The following is a 27176-nucleotide window of genomic DNA, read 5'->3' as shown; positions in this document are numbered from 1 at the left end:
AATATATTCATTCATGCCAGATTCAAAGTCAAGTCTGAAAAAATGGTCACGCAGAAAATATCTGCTGTGTTACTGTTCTGAATATTGTTCTGAATATCTGAATACTGTTCTGAATACTGAAAATTCAACAAGAAAAAAAATCTTATGGCATTCAAATTTCAATTACACTTCTGCCAAATAAGAAAAAATAGTAAAATAAACCAATGTAATTAAAACAGAAAAAATAACAGAAACCTTGTATTTGGCAATACAGAAAAAATATAATTTCTAATATTTTATATTGCTGACTTTTAATCAGGTTTACAGTTGACTGTGTGACACCTATTGATGGTATGCCCAAAGTACAAGGAAGATAAAGATAAAGAATTCTCTCAGACTCTCAAAGTGAAAATTTAGCAGAAAAAGCCAAGATTTTTTTTTTTTTTTTTTTTAATCTACCTACTCCAAATTCTTTGATTAGTTTCATGACCATTCTGGAAGCAAACTGTATTCTGAGAAGCCTGGCAGTTTCTACCACAACAGAATTATTGAGCTCTACATAGCTCCTTATAAAACACAATATGATTATTATAATTGTAATTACAATTATTATAAAATACAATAACCAGAGGTCTCATTCATGGATCAGAACATTAGCAATTGGTCCAAGGCATTTTTAACCCCAAATTTTTGTTTTGGCTCAGAAACAAATGCAATGATTTTGATCAAAGCATGCACTTGTGCACTGACTTCTTTAGTGTGCATAATGAAGGATTTTAAATAAAGTATATTCAGGATTTCATGAAGTGCTTTGCTTAATACAGGAAACACCTCTATGCTAACTTGTCTGAACTCCACTGTAAATTGAAGTTCCTCCTTTTCTACCTGGATTATTTTTCCATGTACATATGTGCAATATATGTCTGGATGATTCATTCTCTATTTGGTTAGTTTGTTATGCCTGGATAGTATTAATGATTAATAAGGTTAGTAGTCTGTTAACAGGCCACCTGTTATAAAAGCACCAAGAAAATAACTGCTACCCTTCAGAGGTAAACTTCTATACAGTTTTCCATATAGAAGTTTCTCTAAGCTTCTATACAGTTTTCATTTGTGGGGGAAAATAATTCCAAGGGCTACCAAAAGCAATGTCTGAAAATGCTGCCAAAACTTTAGCGTAAATGTAAGGAGTGCCAGAGGCCCACAGCTGGGTTATAGTGAGAAACAGGAGGAAGAGGAGCAAGAGGTAATAAACTTCAGTGATCAGAAGAACATACTTTTACATCTTTGCACAGTGTTATTTGGAGCTCTGGTCTATTATTAAATGAAGAGTTGATACAAGGTGGTTAGTATCGAAGAATTTGCATGCCCAGAGAACTCATTCATTGTCTTTAGCTGGGCTCCTGAATCAGTGCCATTGGATTTAATGTCACTTTGCACAACCAAAAATGGTCTAAATTAAACTTATGAGGTATCCATTTGATGTTGTTACCCTGTACGCTCTACATACTAATGAGGAACAGTATAAATATGCTTCAGACTGCAAGTTAAAAAAACATGCCTGTTGAGAATACTCAGCAGTTTGGTGATGCCTGCATAAGAAAATGGCTACTTTACTCTTCATGTTGTATTTGTAAAATTGGTCTCCAAGCAAGACACTTGGGTTAAGTTTATGCTTAGCTGTGCAAGCTATAGAGGCAGCTACTTCTTGTTATAGCAGTATTTTTTAAGTTACAAGTTCAGCCCCAACAACTTGGCGAGCTGAAGACTAACACAACATGCTGCAGGCATCTATTTTATTTGGAGCAATGTTTGCTTTAAAAGCTGCTTTCTGGTCAATTTATCATTACCAATAAAATTCCTTCAGTCTATGGAGACTGAGATGACCTCGGTTAGAACAGCGGCTGACTTGTACAATTACAGAAAAACCGTAAATGAGAGGGAATAAAATTCCTTGAAAATACACAGCAAGGTAGTTAAGAGCTTTGACACTGTCCAGATCAAAAAATTAAGTAAAACTTAAAAGTAATTCCTGGTTTCCAAAAGCAAAGGCAAATCTTCTGAAACAAAGATTTTTTTTTTTTTTAACTTACAATATTGTTTCTCCCTCAAGAATCCAGAAGATGTCAGTACTCTGAAAATAACATCTAAAATTTCTAGATGTGCAATCCAAGTAGTAGATAATTATAAAAACCAAAAATATTACTGACCAAGTGCTACACTAGAGTTGCCCTGAGTTTTGAGTTGGGAAGAAGTTTGCATGCCTTGTGGGGTGTTGGTTCTGCTCTCATCCATGCCTAGAGACAGATCCTTCCTAGGGACTTTAGTTGCTGCTGTGTCATCAGTCATGCCCATCTGCTTCTGTCTTCTGCGTTTCTTACTCCACAGCTCATGGCAATCCTGCCACAAAGGAAGGCTGCAAAGAATGATTAGAGATTATTAGTTTGACCAGGGAAATTTATTTATGGTTTTTAACCACAGTAAAATAAATGCTGAAATTATACATAACATAAGGTTTGTAAAGGTGCGCCTACTGGAACTTGGAAATGCATCAAAAAATACCCAAGGCCAGAACAATCACACGAATGCTTTTCTAGGAGAAATCTCTTTGCCTGTTTCACAAGAACAAGGTCCCTCTGGCAGATAAAAGGAACATATATCTTGAAATGATAATCAATGTTACCTTCTTGCAACTTGCATTCTTATTTACAAAAGAGGAAATTGTGTAGCTTAAGGCTTCAAAACAACTTGTAATCCAACAAACAAAAGCTGCATGCTTGCCAGAAAACAGAACAGCCAAAGTTGCTATTTAAGCAAATGAAGAACAAGCTGCTGCATTAAGACCTCATGCATGATAGTATGATAATGTGAGGCCCAGAAACCAGTAATGAACTGGGCTTCATCTTCTGGCATTGACTGAAGCCCAAAGCCCAAATATATTATGTGACCTCATGTTGCTGAGATCTGAGACAGCTCATTTTTTCAATACTGTGAGAGCAAGCCATTAAAATAGATGATCAGAGGATCTTAAATAGACCCAATGCTTCCTGACTTCCAAGTCGCTGCTGATGTGTTCCAGCAGTTAAGTTCAACACTGACCCAGAAACAACTCAAACTTCCATGCATCTTTTTTTTTAATGCAACCAGGCTGAAAAACATAGGTCACGGTACAGCATTAATATCCTACAGTCCTTGCAATCAGCACTGTCACTTTCCTTAAAGGAACAGCTATATTTCTTTCCTGAAAGCAGGACAATATTCTTCCAAGAGAACAATCAACTTCTGAAATAGACACACTTTAAAGCCCCTGAAAACTAAATTTCTTCCCCTTCACTTACTCTACATTGCATATAAGCAGTATGCTGTATTAGTGATTCTGAGATTTCAATGAATAGCCTACTATTTAGATTGCTGATTAGTGATATTCAGCCAGTGATAACATATAGTGATACCAGGCAATGAAAAGTACCCTCTGGCAATGAAATCTCAGGCAATGAAAAAACCCTCTTAATCTTGTGTATTAGGACCATTAGGAAAAACCTTCTGTAACAGGTAAGTCCCAAGAGCTTTTAATAAAATTCTCAGATAAAACTCAAATAATTTTCCCTGTAGGTAACTAATTAAGAAGTCATCAGTTGTTTCATTCACCTTTACAGGATGCCTTGCAGGTCCAATTTATTCAAAGAATATTAAGTGTTCTATGTCTTGATAATCATATTGAGGGAAAATTAAACCTACAGATTCTGTAATGCTTATTTGTTTGTTTCTCAGGGCCTGTTTAAACACGATTTGCCCAGATTAAACTATTTAGCCACTGCAAACACCCTACGGCACATTGCAGTACACTGCACCTTAGAAAAAAACAAAAAATAAATTATCTTTTTCAACATGAGACACATTCATATACAGGATTTTTTTTCTTAAATGGTACCACAGCAAGGTCACTAATTCTGGTAAAAATAAATCCCAAGATAAATCCCAACTAGTCTCAGACAGACCCTCACAACCATTGCTATCATGATCCAAGAGCCACTGAACTGCATGATGCTTTCAGTGGAGAACTGTCATTATCCAATTAAATGCATTAACATTTTTGTTTTGCCACAAGCTACTTTAACTGAAACACAGTGAGTTTAATGAAATCAACATAGGTTCCCATTTTGTAGAGGTAAGTACCAACATTACCAAAGGAATTACTTACTCTGGGGGAGGCATTTTAGATGGTTCCACATCTCGCAAAAACTCACACTGAAGAGCTTGTTCAGCTGTGCACCGCTTGCTGGGATCCAAAGCAAGCATATAATCGAACAGATCTAGTGCAGCTGGTGGGATACTGCAAGAATAACAGAATTGGGAAAAGTGTCACATCTGTATTTTGGGTCACACACTTCCATACAAAGTTTTAATACATACCTCACCCACCTCCAAACTGGTGACTGAAAAATCACTCCTCAGATAGCCTGTATCTTAACAAAACCCACACAGCTTGAACTGGGTAGTAGGTGGGAATATGATAAAGCTGAGATAAACTTCACCTTTTATTACCTGTGCAAGCATTTTTGGAGGATGAGGGGAGTGGGGGGGAGGGGGGATGAGATCTTCCTGGGCAATCCTTATGAAAACATGATAGTAAACAATTGTTTAGCTTTGTTTTTATGTATGGTTTACTTGTTTAAAGCATCATCCTTAACAAAAAAAAAAAGAAAAGAAAAGAAAAAAAACAAAAAAACACCTTTTAAACCAAGACTATATTGTTACTGTATAGTATGGAATTTAGCAGAGAGGGAATTAAATTTTGATTGGTCTATAGATAATACTTCTATTGCTTTAGAAACATAAGGCCAATTAGTACAGACAGGATGATACATTTTCCTAAACCACAAAGTAGCTGAAGAAGGGGAAAAATCATTTTAAATAAACTTACAGCTGCTTTCCATAATTTTCATGTTTGATACTTGCACAAAACTAGTCCATTGGCACCTTTTTAGAATATATGGCGCAGATAACTCTTCTTTTGTGTTGAACGAATTTATGACCAAAAAGACTGTAATGTTTACCAGATTACATATTTAATTGGAGCCAGTTGTCCTAATAAAAAGCAATTAAGTAATCCAAGCTGGTTTTTGGACAAGGACAAAAAGCAGGTGTACCCGTCATGGAAAGCAAATGTTTGTTTAGGTGAAAGCTGACAGGTGACTGAAGTTTTAGGGCTTTCTTCCCCCTTCTTGAAGCTCCCATTAAATAGGGATTAATTAGAGCTCTGTGGGTAACATGGGAAAGGTAAGGACTTTAAGTCATTTTTCTTTACACTCAAACTAGATTCAGTCAGCCTCTAGAAAACAGCGAAAATCATAAGTGTTCCCGGAAAATTGAATGCTATTATAGTTGGCTAAACTAATTCTTCATCCTTACAAAGCAAACTCTTCTCTCAGTTTTCGACGATACTGCTTCTTTGGTTTCATTGTGTTGAAATAAGCTAATTTTATAACATCAGGCCACACTGCTGGACAGGGACTCCCGCAAATTCGGCTGTACCAAAAAGAGGGGAAAAAAGGATATGAGATCCAAAAACACAAGCGAGCACAGCTGTCATTTTAATTCTAACAGATACAGTGAATACAAAAACAAACGACAGTTTTCATGTTCAGGCTAATTTAGCTAAAATTTCTCTACAGTTCATTGAATAATCATGAATTGTGCAGGAAAGATCACCATTCTTCACAGACCAAACTTCCTTTTAGAAGTCCACTGTGTGTGTCTCTTTCTCCCCCTGCCTAGAGGAAGGCCTCTGCAATAACAAAAAAAATGACTGGATTTATAAAAATGGAAAACTTAACCAACTAGATCTGGACAGTACTCTAGACATTTGACTTGGAGAATTGCATATGCCAGGTTTAGAGCTCTGACTTACTTTTATGCTGTTAGCTCCCATGTCAAAGACAGACATATGCCAAATGCCTGAAGAGCACTTTTCACTGACAACTTTAAGAATAAAGAAAATTTAGCTGCCACAGAAGATGTACTGGGCAGGGGGGCAGAATCTCAATATGGCTTAAGGGTAGAAGTAAGATCTGACCATTAGCAAACTTGTATATTTTTACTTCAGTGATAAGTTCTATGTCCCAGGCCCAATCCATCTCCACAAATGGAGTTGCCTTAACCTCAGTCCTCTCATTTCCCTCCCAGCTGTTTTGCCCAACCCAGGATAGTTAGAATGGGTTGACCAACAGCACACCTCTGAGAAGAGCAGGCGCTGGAGTTCACCATACTACGTAAGGTTTAAGACTCTATGATTCAGCCAGTCATGAAGGCACCAGCTTGCAAATACAGTTCACCTCCTCCGTTAATTTCATTTAAATGGTTAGTGCAAGACACTTTATCATCTGTTAGTTATCTTCCTAACACTATGGAGACCAATCTACTTTTATGCTTGTTAGGGTATGTAACTTTTAGGAAGGGGGAAAAAAATAGCTTTTCCTACCAGAATTTAATTGCACTCCATCTTTGAACTTTAAAGTTAGGAAAGGATAAATGCAAAATTGTTGACTGTAACACAATGGCAGTAGAGATGCCAATAAAATAGAATTGATGTACTAAAAATCCAAAAACGCACAGTATCAACAAAGAGGATAAATCAGGTAGAAAGCTGCCAGTCTCCTTCCAGCAGGAGAAGGAAATCTCAAAATTTTAGTTTGCAGTACCAGACTTGCAATGCAAACACAGAAGACCCCAAATGACTAAACTCCTAAGTGCTTCAATGCCATCTAATGGTCAAAAGTAGAAAAACCTCAACACATAACACAAGTTTTATTCTTTTATAGAGAATGACCACAAATATGCTTTGCACCTCCTGAAAAACTTTGTTTTTCCAGACCAGCTAATAATACATTACATAGGAATATACTATTGTTTTAACTGTGTTAAAAACTATCTCAATATTTAGATTTAAATAATAAAATGAATAAAAAGGATTAGTAATTTTGACCATTTACTCTTCAGAGTCTGTAAATACTGTGGGACTCACCCTCTTCTCCCCTTGTTCTAGGAAGAGGACCTCTCCCCACTTACAAGGTCAATTATGATATCAGAATCAATAGCAAAATTTTTGCTTGCTGAATAAAGGAAAAAAAAAAAGGCTCTGGTTCCACTGAGTAATATAAGTATCATCCTAAGATTTACTGGGTTGAGGAAGGAAAGTTTACCTCCATAGAGTGCCTGGCAGTTTGTAAGGGAAGAGAAATATTCCCACCAAAAATAAAGCCCAGGTGCATGTATGTGAAAGAGTAGCAGCAAGAGCTGAAGGCCAGCAGCATGCAAAAAAACTATTCCTCCCAAACACCTACTTGTCTTTATTATTCTCCATATTCTCCTTTTGATTTGCTGCAAGGAAGCTGTTGTAACACCTTCTTAAAAAAGAATGGGCGTTTTGACTGCCCTGCTTTACAACTTCAGTAAAAGGCAACTCCAACTGCACTACAAAAACCTCGCTGTTCCACTGTACCTTGTTATGGCCACAGAAAACTTACAAAAAATCTTCCCCGCGTCTGATCAAAAGTCTCTTACTTTACATGCCCCTGAAAATCACTATCATCCTCACTTTGGGTAACAAATAACTGAGTGTTGCTAAATATTAGCAGGGCATTATCTCCGATTTAAATACTTATGGGGGGGGGGGGAGGGAAAAAGGTAGTTTATGAGGCACCTACCAGTTGGTAGTGCCTGCAAGTTACCTTATAAGTTCCAGTTGAGCAAGTTCTTGATTTGCTTGAAATATTGGCTTTTTTGTAAAAAGTTCACCCAGGATGCAGCTGTAAAACAGTTTTGCATAATTCCATCATTATGGCTTCAACACAGATTGACAGAAACATCTAAGATTTATTTTTAGCGTGTTGTTATGCTTGTTACACTTCTATACGAAATTCTTACCCACAGCTCCAGACATCAATAGCCGGCGTGTATCTTTCTTCTCCAAGCAGAAGTTCAGGAGGCCGATACCATAATGTAATAACTTTGTTGGTATATGGTCGGCTGTTGGGGGGAGGAAAAAAAAAAAAAAAAAAAGGACTATCATTTTACTATGATCTCACTGTTGAAAGATATTTTGAGGGCTTTACTTCTGTGGCGCTGTTTAAGAACATTACAATCTTCCATTCCCTTTTCCTAATTTGAGTCCTGCAATTGTACAAAAACAAAACACAACTGTCTGCCCAAGACGGTTCAAAAGACAGCCTGAAATAGACCTCGAAGATATAAATAATCACAGAGCCATCTTAATGCTCTGTGAAGCCTGTATGTTGATTATCATTTAAATACCAATACTATTCATTCGTTACACTGCTAATCAATTCAACAGAAGAACCTGATTGGGTAAAACCAGTAATTTCTCAGCACCTATTGATTACTAGAATAATAAACCCAGGATCTCTACAGGCATGTAAAAAAAGAGGAAAAAGTCACTCTCCTCTTGTAAGCAGGAACAAAAGAGACAGAGCCCGTCTCTTGAATTCCACTCTTCAACAACTTTGATTTCAAAGATTGAACACTTCCAATAGCTTCCTATATTTCAACATCTTTAAGTCTCTAACTGGAAGTTCTGGTAGCTGTGAATGATCCTTTCAATCTCAACACCAAAGCAGAGATTCCCCTATCTTAGGCAAAACTCTCATGGACAGGCCAAGAAACACCATCAACAGTTCAGGATGGAAGCCATAAAACAGACACTAGTTTATCTCTTCTTTCCAAACAGGATGTCTTAAAAGTGATCCAAAAACTCTTTCCGTTTTAATAATTCACTCTTATCAGTACAAAGTAAGTCCAAATAGAAAGCAAAGTAACCTGGAATGTGGTATTTGAATAATCTTAGCATAAAAGCCTAACAGGCTCTTACAATGTACTCAGTGTTATCATTTCCAAAAAAGCATTCAGGTCTTTTTTCAGGAAGAAACTCCCCAGTTCATTTTTGAAAATGTAGTATGCTTTTGGAAACAATCCCATCATTTACCATATTTCTGAAGCACACATTCCTCTACGAAATGTTTACATGGTATGGACTTTCTCTACAGGTACACCAACGGTATATATACTAGTTTGCAGTGCATTTTGTTTGAACAGATGTTTTCTTACACAATCTGTCATATCCCTTACTCCAAATGTACTAATTCCAAGGAATACTATTTAAAGGAGCACAACTATAAACAACTGGAACTTACTTTGCATTAAAACTTTATTTCCTACCCATTATGCTTGTACTAAATTCTGTACCCTTTTGAACAATATGCAGTTCTGAACAACAGTGAAACAAATGTAAAATACATAAACAGCAGCTATTACACAGTTGTTGGCGTACATTAAATTGTATCTGTAACTGCAGGTCGGAAGCTATTCAAAAGGAAACTGCATGACAAAGAAATTGTCAAAATCTACTAATCAGGTTCTAATTATCATCCCAAGTTCAACAAGCAGTTCTATTAGCCAGCGTAAGTACAGTTTAATCTTTGTTTCATTGATGTATAAATGGGGTAACCATATTGCTATTTTTATATATAGTAAAATCTGTTATTTACACTATAAAGACACTGAACTTTAAATCTTTCAACTTTTAAAGAACACTTACTTTTACAAACAAAATTGAAATAAATAAATGAATAAATAAGAACAGCCACAGTAAACCAAAGCAAAAAAGGGTCAGTTTGGTGCACGTTAAAATAGTGAGGTAGGATTGCATCCATCCATCTTACTACAAATATCTCTATAGAGAAACTGCATTGCCCACCAGCTGCTTAAGATGATCTTATCCTGCTACTATACTCAACAGTTTCTGTAAGTGTACTTAGGCATATGTTCCTGAAATAACAGCACAGAGGATGATGAAACTGCCATCACCATCAACAAGCTCAAAGCTCTGTGAGAAGACAATATACTCATAAACCCAACGTTGAGAGTACTGTTTTCCAATTCAGGCCCGCAGAAATCAAAATATTCTATGTATAATATTCTCTGTATGCAACCGCCTGACGTATGTATTAGCATAATAAATATACAGCCTGAACTTTGAAAATTCAGCTCTGTATATTACCACTTACACAAGCGACAAATATAAGACATTACAATGAACATTTAAGAAGTTCTTAATCATATCAACTATGCACCTGTTTCTTAATTACAAATATACTGAAGCCAATAACAACAGAAGCACAAGTCACAAGAAGTTTCAGAATTTTTTTTTATTTAAACTCATATCTGTTTCCAGTAAATTCAGCATGACTGACTGTCTAAAGAATAAAATCAATCTCTTCAAATTTAAGGTTAAATCTTACACAAAATTAATGCCTTTTAAAAAGAGATTGTACACTGATTCTTGTCAATATTAATCCCAGAAGCGTAAGAATTTCACTTTCCTCTTCCTAAATAAACCTTTCCCAGGTATAACAACAAAAAATACATGTTTTAGGTTTACAGGACCAGAAACTAATACTAAGTATAAACCTACATCCTAATGCAGCCTACTCAGAACTGCAACCTCTCATTTCCAATCTATTCATGTCTCTTCTCTAAAATTATTTATCCAGAGCACTTGGAAAGGCAATATATTTACACAAAGAGAAATTTGTGTCTTCATGCAGTACAAGGCATACACACTTCTTTCATTCTCTTAAGCAATCATGTATGTTGCAGTATCATATCTCCTCTTAAAAAAAAAAAAGCCGTCTTCTCTGGCCTTCGTAATACTCAGAATTACGTAAGAAATCAAGCTTCTAAACGTGTTTTCACATTATGGTATCATCTTACCTTTCTTCTGAGTTGTACAGCCGAGCAAGCCCAAAATCTGCAAGCTTAATCTGCCCTCTGGTGGAAAAAGCAGAGAGTCATTCAGTGGTTAATCCTGTTAGATTTCCTCCCCAAAACGAGGTTAAATTTCAGATTTTCAGACAGCTGCAACTGAACACTAACTCACATCAATGAGGAGAAAATATCTTACAATCTGTGCCTCTCTCCAGTTAACAAACACGCTAACTGACTTAATATTAAAGAAAGGTAAGCAAAATAAAAAAAATATTCAAATGGCATCTATATCACAGGATGTTAATTGCAATTCTGGGTGTATACTGTAAAGCATCCAAATCAGCAACACTGCAGTAAAAATCTGAGGGAAGAACCTGCCATTTTCTCATGCCTAGTAGATGAAATAATGCCAGCATAAGCACTTGTACAGCAAATGACAATCAGCAGTCATGCTTCCTTGTAAGAAGCTGTCAATGTCCTATTTTGCTCTTGAAAAACTGTAAATTTGGCCTTTAAATCAGGGTGACTGACCAGGTAAGTGCTTCTTTTTTTTGCAACCGTGGCCAACTTGTGAATGACACCGCTCCCAAGCCCTTCTTTAGCTTTCCTACAGTTGAGGAGGGGAAGAATGGAAGAAACACACAGAGCTCTTGCCTGGCCTCTTCCATAGCTGAAAGGCACTGCACAAAACACATACTATTGAACATGCCCCCACCATCCGTAAAGTTTGGATATTTTATACAGAAAGCTATCTGCACATTTCTAACACATGAAATGAATGTGGAAGTGGGTTTTGTTGTTGTTGTTGTTGTTGTTGTTGCTTTGTTAAGTTCTGAGCTTTTAAAACTCCTGTTAATTTCAAATAATGCAAGTTCAGGTTAGTTCATCAAATTAGGGTAAGACTTGCTGTTGTGTGTAAGAATTACTATTTTGTGATATAAAAACATACAGATTAGAGTTTCCATTGCATTTTCCCCTCAGATATGTGCTCAGAATTGCTATTACATTTCATAGAGATTTCCCAGAAGCAAAGAAGGTATCCCTCAAGCTCATAAGCTTGTTCCTCAGATAATGTATTTCTGGATTACCAATGAATTTCTGACCAAAGATATTTAAATTGCATAGCTAAAAAACAGATAATCCATGTGTTTGGCTTTAGGCTGTAACTGATAATGGGATTTAAGAGGCATTGGTTTAAAATTATTCAGACCAATTTTTTCTTCCTCCAATGGAAACCTCTAAGGATGCTCTGAAAGTATCCTGGGGAAAGCACTGTGTATCCTGAAGTGGGGAGATCATGGTACAACAGAAAATACTGCCTCTATTGTAATGAGCTCTTCTCTACCATCAAGTTATATCTCAGCTCCTGAGCTCCCAAAAGTGCACAGCATCAGCATCAACACTGAAGATTAGGCCATAAGTTAAAAAAAAAAAAAAAAAACAAAAAAACAAAAAACAAAAAACAAAACAAAACAAAACCAAAAAAAACGGGTAGAGCATGGGCAAGGTGAGAGATGTGGAGACACATACACGTCTGCAAGGGTCGGTGTCTCAGAAACTGGGAGGACTACCATGGGATCCAGAACTGAAGACAGTCTAACATTAGATCATTGTAAAAAAACAGGAGGAAGAAAGGAAAAACTGAAGTAGGGCAAAACTGGGGACAAAACTGGGCCCTGCTAAGTGATACCGATGATCCATCTTGTCCGGTATTCTGTTTCCAACAGCAGCAGGTGCAGATTAACAGGGAGAACATATGAATCTGCCCACTTAAGGCTCATCTTCCTTGTGCTTGACCGCTACCTGCAATCTTTGGATTAGGGGTGCTAGAGCACGTATCCCTATCTATTCCCTTTAGTATCTGTTAATGATGCTGTTCATTAACTTGTCTTGTCCCTTTTTGAATCTCCTGACACTGTCTGCCTTGACAGACTCCTGTGACAACAAATCCTAGAAGCCACCTGGTCTCTTAGGGTACTCTTATCTGTTTTAAACCTATCTCTTACCAGTCTCTACAATTGCTCCCTGATTTTAGAACTGCTGGATTTGGTGAATAACATTTCTGCACTAAAGCTATCCACAATCTTCATGATTTTGTAAGCCCCAATCATACCTCCTCTCCAAAATGAGGAAGAGCCCCTGCTTTTTTCTTGTGTCTCCTTCCATCCCCTCAGCTGTCCTTCTCTGCATTGCTCTAGTTCTACTTTGTCTACTTTGAAATACAGGGATCAGAACTGTACACAGAATTCAAGATACAGACACAAAACTTTACACAGTAGCAAAATTCTGTCTGCTTTGTTCTCAATGTCCTTCCTGATGGTGAACAGCAGTTTGGGGGATTTTTTTGCTGTCATTACGCACAGAACAAAAGTGTGTTTATCAATTTGGTTTGTAAACACGACTAGTTAAAAGAGTAAGAAATATTCTTAGCCTCATTTGATTGTTGGCTATAATTGCAAGCCAAAATTAATAGAATTTAGTTTGAACACGTCTGGTCAAATATTCTTTTAAAGCATTATGCAGACTGATGGCGATCTCAGAATTATGTTGTAAAGAACCAGCTTATCAATACTTCATTTTGAAATGAGATAGCAAAAAGAACACACATGAACACTTATTTCCTAAAATTCTGTTTTAATATATTTGTACTCAGATTTTTTTTAGTGTAACCTAATGCATTTCAGTTTTAATCCTGCTATTCCAACACAGATGAAGTTTAACAAATAATTGCAGGATCCAATGTTAAACTGTAAAATCAGATTAATATTTTACAATTGGTTTTAAAGAAACTAGGCAATCAAAAAAAAAAAGGGGGGGGGGGGGTTGCCAGTGACCTAAAGCAGCAGGTGAACTCTGAGGATTAAATGAAAGATTTAAGATGTTCTTAACATACAACTTTTTACATACATGAAATAATATTCATACCTATTATTTAGTAGAATATTTGAACATTTGATATCTCTGTGCAAAAAGTTCTTCTTATGGCAATAGGCCAAGCCCTCCATCAGCTGTCTCATAAATGATTTTATATGATTTTCATTAAAATGAACCAAACCAGATTCCAGCAGTCCCATCAAGTCATGGTCCATATATTCAAATACCAGATAAAAAGCACCTAAGAAAAGAAGCAGTAAGGGAAAGAGAGAGAAAGAGACTGGTTAAATGCAGTCCAAAGTGCTGCTGCTCTCTACTTTTGAAAGCAGGAAGTATTTTTCATGCATAATTATTTACATTTTTGCAGTATTTATTGCTACATTCCATTTCCAATAACAAAAATGAACTATAGTGCTATAAAATGTTTTCCTAATATAGTTTTTCCATGTAAACAATTATTCTAGGTTACAAATATTTGAGAAAACAAAATTCCACCACACAGTGCTTCAATCTAGGTAGACATGTACTCTCCATGTGCCTCTCCATCAAAATACCATTTTATTTAAGGAAAATTCAACTGGGTTAGTATTTCCTACCTAAAGTTTGTGGAAAAATCTAGAAACAAAATATACACAGCACTAGTTCATCTGTCATGATTTTTTGATTTTAAGCTTCCACTGCGAAACTGGGTCAGAAATAAGTTTGCCCTTCTCAGACTAGAAGCACCTATAAGGCGAGACAAAATGAGAACGCAGAGCTAACCTACTAGTCAGCAGCAACAGCTTTGCAAAGACAAGTCCATGTGCCAAGTTGCCACATACCTGTATTAAGCATAACAGAATCTGGTCTTATCTTGTTTTAGTGTGCTATTCCACAAACAAACCAACTGAAACCAAGACTCTGATATAAGTAAGTGTACTTAAAGAGGAAAAGTGCCGAGTACTTCAGAAGCAGCAATAACTAATCTCCAACAGAAACAGCTGCCCCCCCCCCAAGCACAATTCACTTTTTAGTGCTTAATTCTTCACCTTCTTCTTAAACTATGAGGCAAAGAAGCCAGTGCGGACCCTGCAGAAACCACATGCAGGGGGTCTGTCTACCTTCCATTTTCAAAAGCCTTCTCAAAAACAATTGCAAAGGCTTCCTTCTAGAAAATACAAATAGCTTCTGCCCAACAAGAACTTCTTACAGGCTCTAGTTCTTCTATCATAACAGCTCCAATTCAGGAGCCGGTGAAAGTCTTGCAGCAACAACTGGCAGTCAGCCTGCCAAAACGTACACATACACCGCCAAATTCTAACGCACTAACTTGACTTTTGCATAGTAGCTGAAAAGTGAGTAGTGCCAAATTGCCAAGTTTAAACTGTGTCCTCTAGTATTTAAGCAAATAAAGAAAATTACTCATATAGTGACTGTTAAATTTGAGACAATTGGTCAGCCAACAGCAACTGAACTACAAGCTGCCAGATAAAACACTTGGGGTTTGTGAGTTTTAATGCAGCTCCTTTTTTCCCTGCTGTATGTTACGTGGAGCAAGCAAAATAACCATTGGTGTGCATGGAGAAGGTGGAGCAGCATGTAAATTGCCCAGGTATAACCCAATCCTGATGCTTCCAGAAACGAAAAGAAGGAAGTGTTGAGAACTGTAGAGAACCAAAAGTTTGCCGTGTTGTACTATCTGCATAATGGGGTTGCACCAGTTCAGGATGGTAAAAGCACAGAGTTTCCTAGTCATGGCCTTTGGAAACAAGATAACTAGCTATTTGGTGTTAGGGCTATTTCATTGTCACTTGCCAAAGTACGAACCAAACCTTTTAAAATCCCTTCAAACACAACACCTGATCTAAATGCTGCAGTGCCAGACGTCCCTTTCTGTGGACAGCTCAACCAAACTGAATACCAATGATCTTGAGATCCTTCTCCTCTGGAACACAAGTGAAGTTCAACTATCATGCCAGCAGGCCACACTCTGGGTGCACGCAGCGAGGAGAAAGGCTGGGAAGGGTCAATGGGATTTCGGACCTGTTTGTTAGAACAGCTGAACCCAGACTTCCCTTTTATATGCAAAACAAGCTCCATGCCTTGAGCAATTTCCTGCTCGGGGGATTTTTCACCACTGTTCATAACCAACCACTACAGTTGGTACCCTCATACGAGAAGGAAAGCTGACAGCAATGGAGACGATTCATAAAATAAAACAGAGTAATACCCAGGTGACAACATCCAATTATTTATATTCTCCCCCACTCTCATTACAAAACATACACTAGAGCAGCAAGTATAAATGCCAAATGCTTCTTCTGTACCAGAGCAAAGGCAAACGCACAGTTCCATTAGACTTGTGCATTATTGCCTACATATTATACAATTTTGGAGGTGAAGGCTTTTTTTTCTTCTTTTAAACAAATTGTCAAAGCTGAGTCTTCATCCTTGCTTATGAGGAACTATTAAAACTAGCCTACTAGCCTTGACAGTCTAACCATTACGAATTTGATTTTTAGTATTACTTAAGCTATATGTGAATGTAAACATAGCTTCAGAAAAGGTATTAAGCAAACTGAAGTGAAACCTGTTGGTTTATTTTTGAATGAATGAATGAGGCCATCTTCTGATGGAAATCTGCAGTTTCAGTCAACGTAAGTTACCTTATTCCATCTGATCATTTCAAATCGCCATTAGCTTTCATTAGATCAGGGGATCTGAACCTTCCTAATATGGAAGGAAACTATAGATACTTGGGAAGAATAAAACAGAAGACTTCACAAACTATGCACAGGCAGAAGCCTGCTTATCAAAGCCCAGTTCTGAGTTCAGGTTTACCTTGAACTCATCACTTTTTAGTTTAATCTAAACAAATGCCAACAAATATTCATTTCTTCGAAAGGAAAAAGATAACAGACAAAAAAAATAATTATTTTCTTTATGAGGCCAAGATGCTTAATAACTTGGAGAATATGTTTTAAAATGACCCATGGTTCCATGCTAGCTTTTCCCAATATCCACATTTCTGAAAGGAGTGTCACAGAAACACCGAAAGCAGTATTACCATAAAATGCATGCAATTCAAATGAACTCAGAATTACTTATTTGATTTCTATCTTACTCATCTTACTGCTGCTATGTTAAAGACCTGCACTGCTTGATTAATAAGTACCTGTGGGGAAGGAGGCAGCCTAGAGTCCATTTCCATACGCAAGAGAGCACTGATAAGGGGGTTATGTCTTTGCCCAATTTTCTTTGCTAATACCACGTAGCTCATCTCTGTTCCTTCATCTACTGAGATAATAAGATTCCTCAATGTCACTGCATGTTGATGGAGCAGCAGCTGGAGCAGTTGAACAGCAGTAATATTGCCTAGTTTTGAATATGGGATAAGAGATAGCAGCTGAATCTATTAGGGAGGTACACAATAAATAAAGGAGACTCACGTGGCGGGCAGCAATTCTAGCCTTACCCCTTTTGTTTTCATTTACAAAAATTCATCCTTTGAACCATTTTGGCAGTCTATAAGGGTCAAAAAGTGAGAGAGTGGTTTAGAATAATTAAAGGATGAGCACATTCCCGTCTCCAGCTCACACATTTCCAGTCATAGAACTCTAACACTAGTGAAGTCACTGCAACACCAAATGAGTGGGCATAATGCTGTAAAGCCACGCATACAAAATGGGTACATCCACAAAACATGGTACAGACAATCTGCAATATACAAAGGATCTTCCAAGGGGCTGAAAAACCTGACAAAACATACTTCACATTTTTGTGATGTGGACAGGTTCTGCAGTTTTTTGTAGTGTCATCAAATCACACAGAAGAGCCAGCAAAGCAGGACACCAAGTTATGCATTTGTTCCCAAAGCAAGATACAAATGCTTGGGGTTGGAGGGTAGGAGAGGATCCAAGAGCTTAAACAGATGACAGTTTAAGTCAATACTTTCCAAATGTAACTTCATAAATTGTTTTTGCCTTCTCAAAATACCTGGTTAAATGCAGATCAGAGCAACTGGTTGACCAGAGAGACCATATTATCTGCAAACCTTAATCTGATCTTTGCATATATGCATTACAGTATCTCGAAATACAAAAGAGCTTAAAAAACCCCCCAAGGATCCTTGCCTCATTCGATGCACAGTATGTACAGCACTGAGTTGTTGAACAGCTGCTCAGTATTTTGTTCTATCCTCACCATTCAGAATGGAGCCCTATGCCTTACTTATTGCTATCTTTTAAAATCCTGTTTGGGTGATACAAGTGTCAATTTCCCCTTAATTTTTTTTTTAAGTAACATTTGCCACTGTAATATACAATGTTTCAAGCAATTTGTCTTTGCAATGTTAAGTGTGACATTATTATAGCCATCTTACAGAAGAGTGGTTACAGCAATGAAAGACAATGTTCAGATCCTCCAATAATTTAAGTTCCACCTGAGATGCTTAGTGTCTGATTTTTCAAATAATTTCACGATTTTAAACTCCATGCATTAATGCAAGTCTTACAAATATCAACTGCAGTAAGGGGCTCAGAACCTTAGCACACTGAAATGCAGCTCTAAGTCAGACATCCTGAAAACTGATGATCATGATTAACAAGCATCTCAGTAGCATCTGGCTAAAGTGGCTTCCCCAGCATTAAAGAACATATATATATTTAGTAGAGACGAGGAAGAAAATCTAGGCCCCCAAATTAGCATGCTGGTATCTTTTCTACCTTTTGCTGGAATCTCCTGCCTCACTCATTCAATACTTTCTAGCTCTGCACTAAATCACCTTCCTTCTTCCCACAATAAGTTAAGGTATGCCTACCAAATGAAGCAAAGTCCGGCAGAGAAACCCATATTTGCTCAGATTGTGTTTGCTCAGAGTGTGTTACAAATACATAAAGGGGCAGGTGAAAGATCAGCCACTGGGTTCTGGCATTTCTGATAACTAAGCATTTGACTTTGTAACCTTAACATCCATAACATAGTCATGGCTACAATATGTTTTTATTAAAACAAATGAACACACACACAACTTTGAGTCACCAGCCCAACAGCTGTGCTGGAACATCTAGAACCACAGCATTGAAAGGTTTCTCTCTACTACACAAAACACACTAAAGCACATGGCACTATGGCAGTGGGTTTCACAAATCTTTGATCGTCTACTGGGATTCCACTGCAGGCTCGGAGCAGTAAAAATTTTCCGACAGGCTACCGAGATATGACCCCATATTCTTGATGTCTTTTAGTCCCTTCCCTGTCCCGGCTTCTTCCTGGTTTCTGCTTCCTCATACCAATATCCTTCTCCATTCGAGAAAAAACATAAAACACATCCACCACACTCCCTGTGTTAATACCCGTTTTTGCCCTGCACGTCAACTCTCCCTCTCTCTCTATCCCTCCCTGCAGACCCCTTTTTCAATTTTAATGCAGTCACCCCAATTCCTCTTACAGAGTTCTTAAGATTTTCATTTTGCTAGTAAGTCTCCTCAGTTTCTTCTATGCAATATGTAGATAATTTCTTTTGCTTAACTGATTAGAAATAATTGCATTATATCTACTCTTCTACATCCTCAACTTTTCTCTTCCAGGACTCATGGCATACTGTCTTCCATGACGAAGTTTTCAAACACAGAATTCTAACAAACTCATAGCTTTAAAATTAAAAAGAGATTAACCAGCAATTCCTTAAGATTACTATGCTTTTGGGAAAACAGCTATTTTCTTCCTAATCAGCTCTAACAAACCTATTTTCTAATTTGAGAAACATCAAGACAAGACTCAGCCTCCAAATTAATCGCCTTAAGATCAAAGAAAGCAACAGTGCCATAATCATTTTTCATTGTAGCTACCGTAAGACAGAACAAATCTTGTTTAAGCCAAAAACTTCTCCTTTCTTTACATTTTCACTCAGCAGTAACACTGTCATCAAGGAAAATTTAAATGCCTCATTGCAAGTTCAATTGCATTCTCCTCTTGAAACAAATCCAATCCAAATTGCATGCACATAGATACTCATGTTCTGAAAAAGGTGTACCAGCCCAAGGGCATACTGAAACCCTCAAAGTAAATACTGTCCTTGTTCCATGAAATAGTACTGAAAAATGGAAAAGGAGGAGAGGGAAAAAACAACAACAAAAAAGACTTAAAGCAGAAGAAAAGCAAGCCAACAAGTCAGAAATCTTTGTTTAATAAACATGGATTTTTCCCTCATATTGTCCTAACATGGATCAAGTCAGGCAGTCACACAACTAGGCCTGCACTCATTCCAAACCAGAGTCCTGTAAAACACACAGAAAAGGTCAAGTACCATGCAATCAATCACACTATTCCTGATAATTTAGCTATAGTGAGAAGACTATTTACGTAAGTAGAGTCTACCAACTGTTTTCGGAACAGCAAGGCAAGCTGTATATTTATTAGAGTTTTCTGAAGTTCGGAACAGTCTGGTTCTGTAAGTGCTAGTTATAACAGAGACCAAGTGCTAACAGGCTGCTTTGCAGGCAACAGGATCTGAGAAGAGGGGACAGGGACAACTGGAAGTGGAGACTGCTTGAGCTGAAAGAGAAAGCAGCATGGAAACAGAGGACTTTGCACATCTAAAAAATATTATGCCAGCAAACCTATGGAAACACAGTGACAAATCCTTAAATTTAGCAATAAAAAAGATGCAAAATCCTGCATTCACCACAAGATGCTCTCCATCTTATAAAAGAACCACCACATCAAAATGTGGAGCCTCAAGCTAAGCATGATCCATCAGCTAAAGAAAAAGCATCACTTGCTATCTTGCCCAAGGACAGAGGTCTACGAGAAGGACCATCCTTTCTTCCAGAGCTCTCTCTTTATGCATTACATTATCAAGAGAGAGTTTCCACAGGTGGGTCAGTCAGCACTCACCTAATTTCAAAGAAGAAATCACAAACAAGAAAATAAAATGAAAAACATGATTATCTACCCAGATCCTTACTCCAGCTGCATCTGTTCTGTCATTCATTCCAACTATAAGTGCCATAGGAAATAAAAATGCTGATCTTTTCTTTTTTCCTCCTGAATGACTCCAAGCAGTGTGGATTCACTGAATTTTGCATTTCCTAGTAGACTTCTCAGGAAACCTGGATAAAGCCAGCTGCAATAGGAATAGAGAAGGAACCCTGGAGTGAAGCACTGACAACAGCATGATTGCCGCCACGGACTCCTTCGAAACCGCAAATTTTCAGACAGACTAAGAACTCTTTGATGGCTGTGGGAGAGTAACTAGCTAGTTGCACAACTATGCGCCACAGAGTCAGAGTCCTCGTGACAAGCGTACTACTGTACTGTCAGAATAGAGACTGACTTCATGCCTAAAAGGTTTTCTTTATTTTTGTTCTGCGAGTCAATTCAAAACTGAATCTACCTAAAGCAAATGTGGATCTTAAAATGAATTATAAACACATAAAAAAATCCCACAATCCAAAGAAAATCCACTCACACACACACATATTTAATTGTGATGTTAACCAGATCTTTCTTATTAAGTCTCCCATGCAGAGTTTTACATTCTCCCTTGGGTTAGCTGTTGAGAAGGAGTAAGCTGAAAGGAGTAAGACAAGTCAGTCAAGTACACCTACTGGTTTTATGTTCACAGCAGTGAAAGATATGTCAGGCACCAGTTTGGTTTTGTAGCAGTAATAAGCTAAGGACATAAAAGCAGGTCAAATCCCAAGTCTCCCTGTGTTTAGTAAAAAGAGATGATGGCAGTTCCACAGCTAGGCTGCTAAGCACTTGCCAACAGCTAGTAGCTATTAAATGGGCAACCGAGATCAAAGGAGCATCTCAAGCACCCAGAGAACAAGAAACAAAGTGATAAAAAACAAAAAGAGAGAGAGAAAGAAAACTGGCTTCTCACAATGAAAAACCCAAGACAGATACGTGACAGACAGAACAAACCAGAGCTGACAAAAGCACATGGGAATAAGGCACGCCTTTTTTCTTATGATTTTCTCTGTAACTGATAAAATGGCTTACCTTTGCTTACGAGGTGGATAAATTTGAATAGATCTAGTAAATAGCCCTTTGTTTTAAATTCCTTTCTGCTTTAAACCAAATCTTGTTTTCTTTAAGTACTGCTGTACTGCTAATCTCGCACAAAATTCCCAGACAAAAAATGCCATGAAGAGAAGGTGGCTTCCGCAAAGTACAGTCTTTCCTACACCAGACTCCACTACCCAGCTACTGAAGTTCATGAATGTGAACACCAATTAATTTGCACTACCATCAAGCAAACAAAAAGGAAAAGCAAAGGAAAGATTGCTGACAGCAGGCTTGGTGACAAGTACTAATTGTGTCCACTACAGTCAAACACAGACACCCACAATCGTTCCTGCACCAGCTCACAGAGATAAAACATTTTAAATAAAAATGTTGAGAGTTCTGAGATTTTAGAAGACATTGGGTGACGATAGCTCTCTGTGGCTAGCAAGTCAAATGAGGATTTATGTCCTGAGAGAAGCAGAGCAAGTTTTAATAGTATGTTCAAAAGAATTTTTTCCCCATTGACTGTTACGCAGATACATACACAAAACAGAATACAAAGTATGAGTCATTCATTCCCATCCCTAAGCTTATATGTTCATCTATCTTCCTTTGAAAGACAGGGAGGGGGAAAAGCCTACCTTCAGCTAACTGCTAGAGTAACATAATGGAGACTTTCCCTCCCACTTTCTGAAGCGCAGGCTTTACCGAGGAGATCCTGCCTTAGAATCAAGGTGTTAAAATACCAATTCGTGAAAGCAGAAAAAGGCAGCACGTGCCTTTATCCAACCTTATCATTAAGCATGGTCTCATACATACTGAGCACTGCAAAAGTAAAAAATTCAGATCTTTGGTATAGCAGACCATGTATAACATATTTAGCTGTGTGTGCACCACATCTACGCAAACAATTGTGCTGCCTGCAACATGGAAATACTCTTACATTTGTAACTCACTGCTTTGGTGTGTTGCATATGTTCTTCTAATGGTTGGCCTAGAAAGAATAAATCTGATCTTTTCTATTGGTGTAATTAGTATTTTTGAGCTTACATCCAAAATGGTCAGGGCAAAACACAGAAATACTTCTCTTCCATTTTCTTTAAAGTACTGTTAAAAATACTGAGATAAGTCAGACACTCAAAAGTGAGGAAGACACTAGATTATGTAATTAAAAAACATGTAATACAGCTCAGGGTATGGGGACAAAGTGGTACAGCAAGCCACTGTTGGTTTGTGTACCAATGTTACCATCTTAAAAAGCATCTTTAAAACAAGTACTACACAGAATGTTCCCAACATTTACTTGACTATCAGAATATTAAATTTGCTGCATTTTAAACCATTAAGATACCATCAATAAAACCTCAGAGCAAATGAGTAGATGAGTAATCGGTCTGGGTATGACAGGCAACCTTAGACACAAAATTAACTTTACCTGTATTAGCTAGAGGAACATACATGGGAAGAAGTGTTCTCACACCTGACTTTTACATACGGGATTTCAGCAGGGTTTTTAAGAGCTATATTCCAAAGTGAAATTAAGCATATAGCATAAATTAAGCAAAAACATATTCATGAGACAGCAAAACACTATGCTTTTACTGAAAACTCTGCTTGAATAAGACATACCACTATCACTTTTGTAGTTTTTCCTTCTTGACCGAAGCCTCTTACTATTGATCTTGCAATAGTTTACCATGAAAATGACTAAATTTACACAAGGAAGAATGCAAGTGGGAGACTACAAATCGGCCACAACTTCTTATCTAAAAATGCCCACCTTATAACGAGCTACTCTTGTTGGAGAAATACAGAATGCAGTAGCTGGGGGGGGGGAGGGGGGGGGGAAACCTGTCTTCTTGCAGCCAAACCACAATAGCACAGGCTTATTGCCTTGCTATTGTTTTCAAGAGACTACCAGAAACTAATTTTATTCTAGCATCTTCAGAGAAGTCCCCTCCCTTGCAAGGGTTACTAAGGACATATTTAATAAGCTGTTAAATACAAACATGAAAAAAAACTGAAAGCAATATCAAAAGCACAGAGTTGGACAAAAAGCACATTACATTTCAAAGTAATGAGACACACAGTTTGTAATACACCCCCCAAAAAACCTTTCAGTTCAATTCTAGACATGACAGCAAACAGAAAGGGAGAAAATTAATAAGACACTAAGTATTAACTCAAGGTTCAATGTGATCTCACTAGCCAGGCAGCTTAGGCCTAATGAAAACTCAGTACAAAGTGCGTGCTGACCACTGAACCTGCACATATGTAGAGAAACTGTTTTGACAGATGTTTCCTACTCTAAATGAACACAAAACAAAGCTCCCCCCCCCAGCATGTCAGCGCTGTATACCCTTCAGTGTTTTATTTTCTAAAGATGCTAGAAAAGGCATCCAATTCCTGCCTAATTTTGACTTCCATCTTCTGACTCACAGTGTCAGCTGATGCTTCCACCGACTATGCAGTACACACGCTGTTTTCTATCCACGTTTTTGCTGGGCAATCCCTATAGTAACTCCGGAAAGGGGAACAGGGAAGCAGCAGCAGAGCGAACACATTCCAAACACGCTCCTCAGCCAAACCACACATCCAATTGCCCACAGGACACCAAAATACCGCAAAATTATAGGTTTATAAGACTTGTACTTAAAAGGCAACAGCTCCCAAAGACAAAGTGACCGCTCAAATATCAAAAGAAGCAAGCAGCAACACTGCATAACTTCCATTCTGTTTGTTTGATATTCTAGGCTAAGGAAGCTCCTGTAACTCAAACAAGCCAGAGTTAACACTGAAGGAACAAAAAAAGAGTAGAAGTCTACTGTCCTTCTATTTGGGGGGGGGGGAGATGCAGGGAAATTTTGGAGGATAACAAAAACAAATCTTGCTTTCATTCATCCTTCTAGCCTTCAGGCCACACATAACCAATTCCGAAAAACCGAAACACAATTCAAACAAAAACAAGGCCTGTAATGAAAAATGTCTCTTCAAATGATAAGATAAAAGATTACAAGGGAAGTAAAAGGCTAAAAAACCTGCAGTGTAAGATCCTCCCTCCCTAATCCATATGTGACAAGGAGTCAAACATCTGCTCTTCTCCAACAAAACTGGAATGAAGAAATAGAAAGAAACCTTTTACTCCACAGAATGTTCATAAAAAAAAGTGTTTCTATGAGCAAAAGGCATTACTGAGTTAAGTAAAGGACTTTAAACAGTAACCAAGTCCCATTATAACCTCTTGTTAAAGGTCACAATTTGCGAATGTATTTTTAACGAAACTTCATTCAGGCCTTGCATAGCAGACCACTGCTACAAAGAACTATCCCCCATGGTAGTGTACATACCTTTGTCCTTCTTGAAGTCCAAAGCATCTTCCTTATCTGTCACTATTTCCTTCATATTGATAATGCTTTGGTGATTAAGCTGTCGAAGAATCTTAATCTCCCGAATAGCTGTGATTGGAAACCCTTCCTTTTCATTATCCAGACGTACTTTCTTTAGTGCCACCATTTCTCCTAAGAGGAAATGTAAATACAAAGCATTAAGACTAGTAAACAAACCATGGGGTTTTTTTTAACCCCCCCGCCCCCTTCACTCTTAGTCTATTTCTGAATAGAAGTAATACAATAAAATTTTAACATTTTGGTGCTTGCATCAATGCTCTGCTGAAGGGAAATAAAACTAGGCCAATTTTGGGAAACAGTCGCACGGAGAAGTGAAACTATATATGAGAGTTTTCAGCTAACGACTATTAAGCCCCTCTTCCTCCTTAACTGCATCACTTACCTGTGATCTGATCTGCCACACCAGGTCTGTCAATAAACCCAAATGTACAACTGCTTCTGAACAGTAGCTACATCTGCTATAGATTTCTCATTACTATATCATCACAGGTCAGAATGCAGAAAAAGATTCTTCTCAGCTTCCTATCCTTCAGTGAGGAATGTGTATTTTGTGAAGACCAGAAAGGTTATCGACTATTAACTGTACTTCTTAGGTACAGGCTATCTAACAAATCCATTTAAACCCAAGGTCTTCCCCTGCAAGCACTGAAAGTCAGAAGAATTTAAATGTTGTTAATGTTTTAATAAAAGCTTCATTTTAATGAAGTACTTGCAGAAGTGTAGGAAACTCCTCTTTTGGTCTACATGTCTCCCATACGGCTCTTAGAAGGGAAAAGCACATCTTTGCCTCAGAACTTCCAAAAGTCCTGCACAGACTTGCAAGAATAAGGTTTGCCAATGTACGTTTGTACAGACAAAACATGTTAAAGAACAGTTGCAGGTAGGTATCCTTTCTTTCAAGTGGCTATGAGTACATTCACATTACAAGCAACTCCAAACAATACTGCTCACAAAACACCAGAATGAAAAAGGGTACCAGAGTTCCTGACTGAGTAACAGTTAAGGACTGCTCTCTCAAGGGCTTGATGAGAAAGCATGAGAAAAGCTCCACAGGTTATCTTGGGAATGGAGATGATCTACAAGGAGGTCACCAACACCAGTACAAAGTCACAACCACCTTTGCTATCTCGTAACTGACTCAATTAGGAGTTAGCCTCTAAAAGAGTCTCTTGTTCATTTAACCAATTCCCCAAATAAGGCAAAAAGCCTTCCAGAATGCTCAATCTTTTGTTGACGAAAAGAGTACACCTCATATCCAGAGGAACAAGTACAGACTACTTTAAATACAAGAACAAAATTTCAGAAATAGGTTGCTAAGACAAAAAAATGCAAAAACTGATTTCTTGTCTCAGAATATTTCTGACAAAACGATGGTCCCCTAAAATAAGAGACCTCTGCTATAATAGTTCCTGAGAAAGTAACTACCTCTGGAAACTGTATTCATGAGAAATGAAGGAGGGAAAAGGCAGCCATCAGTTCAAATCACTTAGTTATCCAGAGCATGTGAACTGGTTTAGATCCTGTTGAGCAATGATCTTTGATACAGGAAAAGACTTGACAAGCTATTCAGAAAGTTATTCATTGCTCTAAGATGGCAGAACGTCACACATTTCTCATTCACTAGCAAGTTCAGGGAAGAAGCAGCAACCAAAACAGAGTGGATAGAAAGACAGTCCTCTTCAGCTACAGCCTCATGTGGAAGGAGCAGACACGTTCAAGTAACATACCTCCTTGTGTACAACATAAGCCTGTCCGTGAAGACAGGCAGAACTCTAGGACTTTTACCAAAAAGCACAGGTGATGCCAGTACCTAAAACCCTTTGGCAAAGCTGAGATCAAGAAGACTGCTGCTGACATTTTGGGACTTACCGCACAGATTAGTCTGAGCACAAAAGCCATAGAGGAAAGGCATATCCTTAACCTTCCTGACTGGACGAGTAAGCAGGGAGTGAGTGGTGTCTCAGGCCTATCTTCCTAAGGCCTGACTCAAACAGCAGGAGGTACAGTGCTGAAGAACGCTGGCCAAATGAGAGCACTGTATCTTTCAAAAGTTTCTCTTGCCAACAGAAAGACTAAGATACCAATAGCACCAGGACCGCTTAGGCTTTGGAAGAGACATGGTTTGTCTCCTTCTCCAAGTCA

The 27176-nt window shown here is 37.9% G+C and overlaps 1 protein-coding gene across 6 annotated transcripts in view; it reads right to left on the bottom strand.

Moving 5' to 3' along the window:
• Positions 1–27176, bottom strand: part of CDK13 (cyclin dependent kinase 13) — a 55537-nt gene that overhangs the window by 7854 nt on the left and 20507 nt on the right. For 4 of the 6 annotated variants that reach the window (XM_064506598.1, XM_064506599.1, XM_026121443.2 and 1 more), the window contains 8 exons: positions 24975–25145; positions 13687–13876; positions 10768–10824; positions 7906–8007; positions 7710–7787; positions 5392–5508; positions 4181–4312; positions 2190–2395 (listed from right to left, as the gene is read on the bottom strand). In XM_064506598.1, coding sequence (XP_064362668.1) covers positions 2190–2395; positions 4181–4312; positions 5392–5508; positions 7710–7787; positions 7906–8007; positions 10768–10824; positions 13687–13876; positions 24975–25145 — 1053 coding nt within the window. The remainder of the gene's footprint in view (positions 1–2189; positions 2396–4180; positions 4313–5391; positions 5509–7709; positions 7788–7905; positions 8008–10767; positions 10825–13686; positions 13877–24974; positions 25146–27176) is intronic. The other 2 variants (XM_064506596.1, XM_064506600.1) reach the window with 1 other exon arrangement.

The sequence above is a fragment of the Dromaius novaehollandiae genome, chromosome 2 (genome assembly GCF_036370855.1).
Source record: "Dromaius novaehollandiae isolate bDroNov1 chromosome 2, bDroNov1.hap1, whole genome shotgun sequence".
In the NCBI taxonomy this organism is placed as follows: domain Eukaryota; kingdom Metazoa; phylum Chordata; class Aves; order Casuariiformes; family Dromaiidae; genus Dromaius; species Dromaius novaehollandiae.
This window is presented reverse-complemented; position numbering and strand designations above follow the sequence as displayed.